Source organism: Amphiprion ocellaris, chromosome 4 (assembly GCF_022539595.1).
Source record: "Amphiprion ocellaris isolate individual 3 ecotype Okinawa chromosome 4, ASM2253959v1, whole genome shotgun sequence".
Taxonomy (NCBI): domain Eukaryota; kingdom Metazoa; phylum Chordata; class Actinopteri; family Pomacentridae; genus Amphiprion; species Amphiprion ocellaris.
The window spans coordinates 1914403-1924757 of record NC_072769.1 but is presented as its reverse complement, the minus strand read 5'-3'; the positions used below and the strand labels follow the sequence as shown (position 1 = coordinate 1924757).

Genomic DNA, 10355 nt, shown 5'->3' with positions numbered 1-10355 from the left:
TTTCCACCTGACATTAACTCGGAGCTGTCAGTTATGGACTCAGCTCTCAAAAACACTGCTTTTCTTTAAAAAATTAGGACATTTTTTTTTGTTTGTTTTTTTCACATTTCTAAGTGACCCCAAACTTTTGAACAGTAGTGTTTATACACCCATCTGGCCAGATATAAATAATGCAGCACGTGATCATGTGCAGTGATGAAATGTAGTACGTAAGTAGTACAAAATAATAACACCAATACAACACTATGAAAATAATCTGTCACAAGTAAAAGTCTTGTATTCATAAGCAAATATATATATATATATATATATATATATATATATATATATATATATATATATATATATATATATATATATATATATATATATATATATATACATATATAGTCAAGTCAAACTGGAAGAAGCATTTACATAGGTGCTCAGCTGGGGCGGAACCAATCTGCGGCTGCAGGTTGGCTACCGGCAGCATAAAATGGGACACACGCAGCACTGAGAGGGAAGGAGAATGAATGACCTCGCTCAAACAAAGTGGCTGTGAGCACAAGGATTTGCGGCAAACTGACTGTGCAGGACCTGCTTCATCTACGGAAATCCGGGTGGCGGCCGGTAAGAGCAGAACCATGGACCTAGGAGATTGTTTGGCCTGCCGATGTGAGCTGCTGTAAAAACGTGTTAGCAATAGCATTAGCATTAGCCACGGGGACCGGCGTCGGCCACGAGCAGCTGGTTGTTAACTTTCCTATGTCCGTATGCCATTTATTGCTGTGTGTTTGAAATTGCTCAGTTGGAAATAAGACTGCAGGCTAATTGGTGCTAATTAGAGGGTTTCCAGCTAAGGTTAAAAAATCCAGTAAATTCATTCTGTTTGTAACGTGGGTTTGTACTATGCACTTTATTTTATTTGGTTATTTATTTGATCTGGAACGGAATGCAATTTAAAAAGTCACTTTATGCACTTTAAATAATTTTAAGAATATGAATTAAGAAGTATAAAAATAATTTTAAAAAAAAGTCTGATAGAAATGTTAAGAGTAAAATTTGTTAAAATGTGATTGAAATCAACTCTTTAAAATGCAGGTAAAATGAGTGGCATTTATTAGTGAGATAGAATTGTACGAGGGGAATGGCTGTTATTATCTGCCGAATGCAATATTGTGAACATTGTTCTTTTGTGTTTGTTTAAAGGTTTTTCACCTAAACCTATCAACCAACCCTATCGACTAAACCTTTCAACCAAACCTGTCACCTAAGTTGCCATCGTTGTATTCTATGACCTTGGAACTATTGCAAAATAAAAGAGGAGGAAAAGAAAGCAACTGTCTGACTCATGAGTTGAGCCCAGCTCATAACCCGAGTAGATGAACATCCTTTTTCAAGTGGGGAAACTGCACACTTACCCTCAGAAAATCATCAATAATAGTCACGCGTCATTGAAAGTGGGGGAACACTTGATATATATATATATATATATATATGATAACCTAACACATTAAATTAATCTAATAGACAAGTACATAAGTAGCATGGGGCTGCACAGTGGCGTAGTGGTTAGCACTTTCGCCTTGCAGCAAGAAGGTCCCTGGTTCGCGTCCCGGCTTTCCCGGGATCTTTCTGCATGGAGTTTGCATGTTCTCCCTGTGCATGCGTGGGTTTTCTCCGGGTACTCCGGCTTCCTCCCACAGTCCCACAGCTGTTGGCGCTGAGCCAGGCCAGGCTGCCGTCGTGGGAGAGACCAGACATCCCAGCTGAGCTCCGCAGAAGGAGGAGAGGATGCCAGGCAGGACTGAAGTGTAGGGAGAAGAGGAGACGCTACAAGCCGTCCGTTCAATCCGTAATAATGGGGAATGTGAGGTCTCTCCCGAATAAGATGGAAGAACGGACGGCGCTGACCAGGCTGCAGTGGGAGTATAGGGAGAGCAGCCTCATGATGTTCACGGAGTCATGGCTGAACGAACTCACTCCGGACTCACTTTTAACTCTGGACGGATTCCATCTGGTCAGAGCAGACCGGAACGTGAGGGAGAGTGGTAAGAGAAAGGGTTGGAGCTTCATGATGTATGTGAATGAGAGATGGTGTAATGCTGGACACATTAGCGTTAAAGAGCAGCTCTGCACTAAGGATGTAGAATTACTGGCGGTCAGTCTGCGTCCGTTCTATCTGCCCCGGGAGTATTCACATGTAATAGCCATTACTGTGTACATCACTCCCTCTGCTGATGCGGCTGCAGCCTGTGAACTCATCCACAGTGTAGTGTCCCAGCTGCAAACATCTCACCCTCAGTCTCTTATCATCATCTCAGGAGACTTTAATCATGCATCGCTCTCTGCCACTCTCCCCACGTTCACCCAGTACGTGACCTGCCATACCAGAGACAATAAAACCCTGGACCTGCTGTATGCAAACATCAAGGATGCATACAGCTCCTCACCCCTCCCCCCGCTGGGCCACTCAGATCACAACCTGGTGAGACTGCAGCCCATTTACATACCTATGGTGAAGAAACAACCCCCCACCATCAGGTATGTGAAGAAGTGGTCTGACGAGGCCACTGAGGTGCTGCAGGACTGCTTTGAGACCACAGACTGGGATGTGCTGTGTGGTCCACACGGGGAGGACATTGATGCACTGACAGACACTGTTACGGACTATATCAACTTCTGTGCAGAGAACATCGTACCGACCAGGAAAGTACGGTGTTTCTCTAACAGCAAACCCTGGGTGTCCCTGGAACTGAAGGCCCTGCTGAAGGAGAAGAGGAGGGTCTTTGGATCTGGGGACAAAGAGGAGCTGAGGAGGGTGCAGAAGGAGATAAAGAAGAAGATCAAGGCGGACAAGGGCAGCTACAGGACCAAGATGGAATCTCACCTGCAGGACAATAACACAAGGGAGGTCTGGAGAGACCTGAGATCCATCTCTGGTTACAGCAGAGGCCATGAGAGGGGAGCTGCAGCAGGAGGCCAGGAGTGGACCAATGAGCTGAATCTGTTCTTTAACAGATTTGACTCTGCTTCCACTCCTCCCCCCTCTCATCAAAGCACCGACCAGCCAGCTCCTTCTTCACACCTCAGCTCTCTACCACCAACACCACCAACAGCACCCCTCCTCCCATCCCCGTCTTCTACCACCTCCGGACTCCACATACAGCCCCATCACCCCTCCTCGTCTCACCCCCCACCACCACCATCACCCCTCCTCCTGCCACCCTCCCCCTGCCTCTCCATAACAGCTGATCAGGTGAGAAGTGAACTTAAAAAGATCAAGACCAGGAAAGCTGCAGGTCCTGATGGAATCAGCTCCAGACTCCTTAGAGACTGTGCAGAGCAGCTCTGTCAGGTGCTGCTGCACATCTTTAACCTGAGCCTGAGTCTGGAGAGGGTTCCTCTGTTATGGAAGACGTCCTGCCTGGTTCCTGTCTCTAAGACCAGGAACCCCAGGGAGCCTAACCACTTCAGACCTGTGGCCCTCACTTCTCACCTGATGAAGACCATGGATAGGATCGTCCTCAAGAACCTCCGTCCCCAGGTGAGCCAGTATCTGGATCCACTGCAGTTTGCCTACTAACCGAACATTGGAGTGGATGATGCAGTGGTCTACCTGCTGCACAGATCACTGACTCACCTGGAGAAACCCAGCAGCACTGTGAGGGTCATGTTCTTTGACTTCTGCAGTGCTTTCAACACCATCCAGCCTTCTCTGCTTAGGGTGAAGCTTGAAGGAGCAGGAGTAGACTGTCACCTGGCTGCTTGGACCATCGACTACCTCACCAACAGACCACAGTACGTGAGGCTTCAGGACTGTGTGTCTGATGTGGTAGTCAGCAGCATGGGGGCCCCACAGGGGACAGTGCTCTCCCCCTTTCTCTTCACCCTGTACACATCGGACTTCCACTACAACTCTGGGAGCTGTCACCTCCAGAAGTTCTCCGATGATACAGCCATTGTTGGGTGCGTATCTGAGGGGGACGAGCGGGAGTACAGGACGGTCATCTCTGACTTTGTGGACTGGTGTGAGCGAAACCATCTGCAGCTCAACGCCAGTAAGACGAAGGAGATGATCGTGGACTTCAGCAGGAGGAGGACATCCCGGACTGCACCGGTGAACATCCAGGGTTTGGACATTGACATGGTGGACACATACAAATACCTGGGTGTTCACCTCAATAATAAACTGGACTGGACACACAATACAGAGGTCCTGTACAAGAAGGGCCAAAGTCGTCTCCACCTGCTGAGGAGACTGAGGTCCTTTGGAGTGTGCAGGACTCTGCTCAGGACATTTTATGACTCTGTGGTAGCGTCTGCTATCTTCTATGCAGTGGTCTGCTGGGGAGCAGGGAGCACTGAAAGGGACAGAAAGAGACTAAACAGACTGGTCAGGAGGAGGTTCTGTCCTGGACTGTTCCCTGGACTCCATAGAGGAGGTGGGTGAGAGGAGGATGTTGTCAAAGCTCACATCCATCATGGACAATCCCTCTCACCCACTGCATGACACTGTGGGGTCTTTAAGCAGCTCCTTCAGCAGCAGACTGAGACATCCACCCTGCAAGAAAGAGCGCTATCGCAGGTCCTTCATCCCATCTGCTATAAGACTTTACAACATCAGCATCACTGGCTGATGTTAACATAAACTGGACTATATCATTATCACCCCAAACCATAAAATTTGCACTGACATTCTTGCACTGCACATCTCTGCACTTTTAAACTTTATTTTTATTTTTTCTGTTAAAAATTTTTTTCACCCTTGTATATATTGTAAATAAAGCTGCTGTAACAATGTAAATTTCCCCTGGAGTGGGGAGAAATAAAGAACTTTATCTTTATCTTATCTTATCTTATCTTAATTTACCTTTAGGTAAATTAAGTCATTAGGTAGTCATTAGGTAGTCCAGCTGTTCCCAACCTCAGGGTCAGGCTCCCTCTTAAAGGTTACGATGAATCTGAGGGGTTCTGACATGATTAACGGACCAGAGAAGAAGAAAAAACTAAGCTTGTTTCTCCAAGCTTTGTGAATTACAGGGTCATTTTACTTGTTTGCACCTTCAACACTAAATAAAAGCTTCAGAGAAATTTAATGATGAAATCTCCGTTTGGTGGAAAAGCTTGTGACACTAACAGAAACCACTTTTGTTGTGAAATCAATGATTGAAGCCTTAACAGTGTGTTGAATTTTACTCATTTTGTTTTGTAAAATAAGTTTAGAGGTCAAATTAAGAGGAAAAAAAGGACAGTACTTGAGTAAATGTCCTGACTTACTTTTCACCGCAGAGCTCATATATTGTGGCTGCAGAACCTCTGCTGAACACAAGATGGTGCAGCTGAGCAGAGACTGTTGTCATTTGAGTCTAAAAATGCCTTTAGGTGTTTGTGAGGACACCCAATCAAAGGACCCAAATCTACACTTTACACACTAAGTATTCCTTCAGCCTTAAAATGTGACCCTATTCCTCCTACAGCCCTTTGAGGGCATGAAAAGCAACCAGAACATTGTAACTGTGTTAGTTTCAAACCAAAATATGTCCAAAACAAACTAGAATAGACACACACACACACACACACACACACACACATATATAAAGTCATGGTTCCATCACGTTTCCTAGAAACTTAGCCTGACCCCAAACCTGACCTTTATGTTCACCTTGAAATATAAGATTTATGGGAACTTGCTTTAAGTCACTGAATGGGAAACAGGTCCTTTCAATGCGATTGTGCAAACAGATTTATGTCCTCACAACACACACACACACACAGCTTCCCTGCTACTGTTCACTTCCTCCGACTGCAATAAACTGATGTAAGTTGTAGGATTGTTGGACACGTGCCCACAGGATCCTGAGAGGGCTCCTTCCTCGTTCCCATGATGTGTGTGTTCCTACCTGCAGCAGCTGCGTCATTACGGGAATGAAATGTGACAGCAGGGTGGGGCGGATTTATTGACTTACGCTCATGGATTAGTGGCTGGTTGTAAGAGATATGCAAGTTACTCCAATGGCAGCAAAACCACAAAATACACCATGATATGTTTAGTTTTGTGATATTAGCTAAGATTTCAAGTTATACAATGTGCACTCAGTTCCTTCTATGTGGCAATGAGCATTTTGCGTTATGATTTTATGATGTTGAACCTGTAAAGGTTCTTAATATGAGCTCTGGATGAATCTTCTGGTGTTGTTTTATTTACTGGAGGTAAATAAGATTTAGGTTGGCAAAGGGAGCGAACTCCTGTAAGTGAGAAACATTCACAAAAAGTAATGAAAAGCTTAAATCTTTGACACAACAGAAATTCAGACATTTTGATTACAAAGCACAGGTGTAATTTATAATGTAAATGATGGCTCAGTAGCATTGAAGCATTTCAGTAAGTCAATTATTTCCTTCACTTTGCTGCTCTGTTTTCAGGTCATAATAATTAACATGCAGAGTTTGACACGTCTGAACTCAACATGAAACTATTGTTGATGTAAAAACTGTGGCATCACAAGTGTTTTGAAAATCAATCTATTCTTAATAAATTACTTAAAGAAGTGTGATTTACTCATAACTTCCAACAAACATGAAATGTTTGCTTTAAAAGTATAAATAATTATACAGAATTTCACAGCAAGAGGGAAAAAGGGTTGATGTTACTTTTTATGTGGAAAACATCAGAATCAGGATTTTTTATTTAAAGGCAGAGTAATTTTGAATATGTCATTGCATGCTCCTCTGGAAGTTTCATGGCCAAGAGATAGCTCTCCTACACCCCCCCCCCCCACTTTCCCAAGGACACCTGTTGACTTTTGGACCGGGCCAACCGAGGACGTCTCCATAGCAACCTTGCTGTGTTATCGCGCTCCCACCCTCGCGAATCTGAGACACCGGAGGTCTGAGACGGAAGAAGATGGGCTACACGCATACACACACATCGGACTCATGAACTGAGGACTGAGCTAAACATTCACACACACATTCCCATATCCACCATCCCCCCTGCCTCCACAAGCTTCCCTCACTATACACAGGAGCCAGGAATCCATGCACCTGCACAGGAACCAGCTAACTGTGTGGTGCTCCCCCCTCCACCTCCCCACATCCTTATCCCAACTATCCTTGTCTTATGTCATGCTTTGCCTGTTTGCGGGTTTTTTTTGTTTTAGGTTCCTTCTCAAATTGAATTTCCCAACATTGGAGGTTTCATTTGGTACAACGAGCCTTTTTTTTTTCTTTTACCCTCTGCAATCCCTACCCAGATCCCAACATGTCCTTTTTCTTTTTTCTTCAAGAAAGGTGCGCGCAGCACTGCGCAGCAGCCGGAGCTGTCATTGGCAGGGCAGCTCAAATGAAATTTCGTTGTATATGAAAGTGTGCAATGACCAATAAAGATTGATTGTTGATTGTTGTTGTTGATTGCATGAGTAGAGGGGACCTTTAAAGTGGAACAACTGTCTGACATCTTTAACTAGATGAGTTACAACAATTTTTTTACAACACCAACTGTAACCCTCTACCTCTATCCCTCTATCTCTACCTCTCTACCTCTTCTGTCCCTCTCAACCCACCTGGCCAGCAGCAGATGGGTTCCCCCACATTAGAGCCGGGTTCTGCTGGAGGTTTTTTCCCTGTTAAAAGGGTGTTTTCCTTGTCACTATCGCCTTCTGGCTTCCTCTGGGGTTCAGGCATATGGATTCTGTAAAGCATCTCGAGACAATTTGACTGTAATTGGCACTATATAAATAAAATTGAATTGAATTGAATTTTTGACAAGTTTTAAAAAATTCAGAGGCTGGTAAAGTCAGGGCCATCAATTTCATTTATTTTGAAGAAAACCTCGATGTAAAAAAAAAAGTATTATAGCTTTATTTATTAAATTTTTCTAATAGATTTTTGTGTCTTAAAAGTAAAACAAGATGTTTTAAACTGTTGAAACAATTTCTTGAGAGATTACCACTAATGATTGGTGCAGTTTTGTATGCTCCTCTGTCATTTTGGGCTTTATGCTTTGTTAAACTAACAAATTGTCAAACTAGCAACCAAGTTTGTTTTGGAAAAAAAGGTTATCATGCATGTGGAGTGGGGACAGTTTTAAAGATTGCATAGCAAGTTGGCAGAAGTTAACAAAAACGAACCTGGATTCCGGAAAGTTATCAGAGTTTTCAGTTTTTGGTGAAATCATCCATGCAGTGAGTATGGAACCAAGTCTACCAACAAAGCCTGCAGAGCTGAGTCCATAACTGACAGCTCTGAGTTAATGTCAGGTGGAAATCACAGGGGGAAGAGCAACCAGCGGAGAGTTTATGGGGAGAGAAGGTGGTGACATCTGGTCAATGTGTTACTGTTGGACAGATAGCAGTGCTTGAGATGAAATACAGGTGGGTAGATCTGACAATGCTGTCAGTGTCATCAAAAACAAAGCCATCACTCTCCAATAGTAGAACCACACTGATGCTTTTGTAAAGTGTAAATAATAAAATTAATGGTGGCTGTTCCTGGTTCCTACCATGACTTAATATAACTGAGCATTTCCTACTATGAGTAGGAAATATTTAACTATATGAAACACTGTGTATACCTACAATAATACTTTAATGTAGCTGAGCTTTTTCTACGATGACAAGTCAAAATATCTGCAGTAGAAAATATTTAGCTATATTAAACACTATATATACTCTGTTCAAAAGTTTTGGGTCACTTAGAAATGTCCTTATTTTTGAAAGAAAAGCAGTTTTTTTGATGAAGATAACATTAAATGAGTCAGAAATCCAGTCTAGACATTGTTAATGTGGTAAAATGACTATTGTAGCTGGAAACAGCTGATTTTTAATGGAATATCTCCATAGTGGTACAGAGGAACATTTCCAGCAACCATCACTCCTGTGTTCTAATGCTACATTGTGTTAGCTAATGGTGGTGAAAGGCTCATTGATGATTAGAAAACCTTTGTGCAGTTATGTTAGCACATGAATAAAAGTGGGAGTTTTCATGGAAAACAAGAAATTGTTTGGGTGACCCCAAACTTTTGAACAGTAGTGTATATACAATAACAGTTTTTGCTCATTTGGTTGCTGCGGAAACAAGATGTAAGTACGACATTCACAAGTTATTTTAGCTTAAAAACTGATATTTTAAACTTGCTCACTAAAAAAATGCCTTTTTACAGATCTATTTTTTTGGCCTTTTGCCTTTATTGATACGTGCAGTGGAGACAGACAGGAAAGGAGGGAAGACATGCAGCAAAGGGCCGTGGGCAGGAATCAAACCCATGCTGCTGCGTCAGGGACCAGCCCTTATACACGGCTCACCCGCTTAACACGTTGAGCTATCCGGGCACCCTACAGATCTTTTATTTGACATTTATTTTAGCAGGTAAAAATGTTTGCGAACCAGTTCTCATTTGCAAATATGACCTGGCCAAGAGGTGCCAGCAGGAACAAATACACGTGTAAGCTACAGTCACAAATAGACATATAAAAACAACATAGAACAAAATTAAACATGTAAGAAGCATGGGAGCATATGCATGTGAGTAATAAAAAAAACATGCACGAGGTGTGAGAAAGTGTGTGTGTATATAAGTATGCATGTAAGAAAAGTTCAAAGTGATCAGCAGGAGCAACAGTCAACCACAATCTGTTGGAGTTTAAACTTGAAGGTGGTGAGTGGAGTGAAAGTTGCAAGCTTGAGGGCGTTTGGTAAGGTGTTCCAGTCGTTAGCTGCTGCAAAGCGAAATGAGTTACGGCCAAAATAGCAGAAGCATTGGGGATGATGAGCTTGATGTATTCACTAGACCTAGTGTGATATGAATTATGGGCAAGGTGAAGAAGAGAGGACAGGCAGGGAGGTGTATGGCCCAGAATTGACTTATAAATAAAATGAAACCAGTGGTGAAGCTGCTGGGTATGAAGGGAGGGAAACATCACCAATTTATAGAGATGGCAGTGGTGAGTGTGGAAGGGTGTGTTAGTGGCAAGGTAGATGGCAGAGTGATAAAGAGTGTCCAGTTTATTGAGCACAGTACTTGCGGCCATTTTGTAAATGATGTCACCATAATCCAGAATCAGGAGGATTGTCATCATGACGGGGGTGTGTTTGGCAGTATGAGTGAAGGAGGCTTTGTAGGGGTGATAGAGCAACAGAGTCATTCATTTGGAATCAACTCTGTGCTCAGTTTGTGTCCCTGCAAACTCCCAGAAGTATTCGACTATTCAGCAGCTAAATGCTCTGTTATGTTCACCAGATTTCTCTAATTCCCTTCATCTGCTGTTAGAGGCTGTGTCAGGAATGTGTAGTCTGTTTTCACTGGAAATAGCTGATTGATGTGGTCAAAAGAGCAACAGGGGAAAACCAAATCAGTAAAGTTCCTGCCAGCA

At 43.2% G+C, this 10355-nt stretch overlaps 1 protein-coding gene across 2 annotated transcripts; it reads left to right on the top strand.

Moving 5' to 3' along the window:
- The first annotated feature begins 472 nt into the window (after nt 1-472).
- Nucleotides 473-4829, top strand: LOC129348661 (uncharacterized). 2 transcript variants are annotated; one of them, XM_055009569.1, is made up of 2 exons: nt 473-612; nt 1192-4829. In XM_055009569.1, exon 2 carries the CDS (start codon nt 1622-1624, stop codon nt 3566-3568), a length of 1947 nt encoding a protein of 648 aa, XP_054865544.1. In that variant the 5' UTR covers nt 473-612; nt 1192-1621; the 3' UTR covers nt 3569-4829. The 2 variants fall into 2 exon arrangements, with proteins under 2 accessions (XP_054865544.1, XP_054865545.1); XM_055009570.1 differs by having other exon boundaries at nt 473-657.
- Nucleotides 4830-10355: the final 5526 nt, after the last annotated feature.

Excerpts from the sequence above, each read along its gene's own strand:
- LOC129348661 (XM_055009569.1), top strand. The coding sequence starts at position 1,622 with ATGGAGTTTGCATGTTCTCCCTGTGCATGCGTGGGTTTTCTCCGGGTA.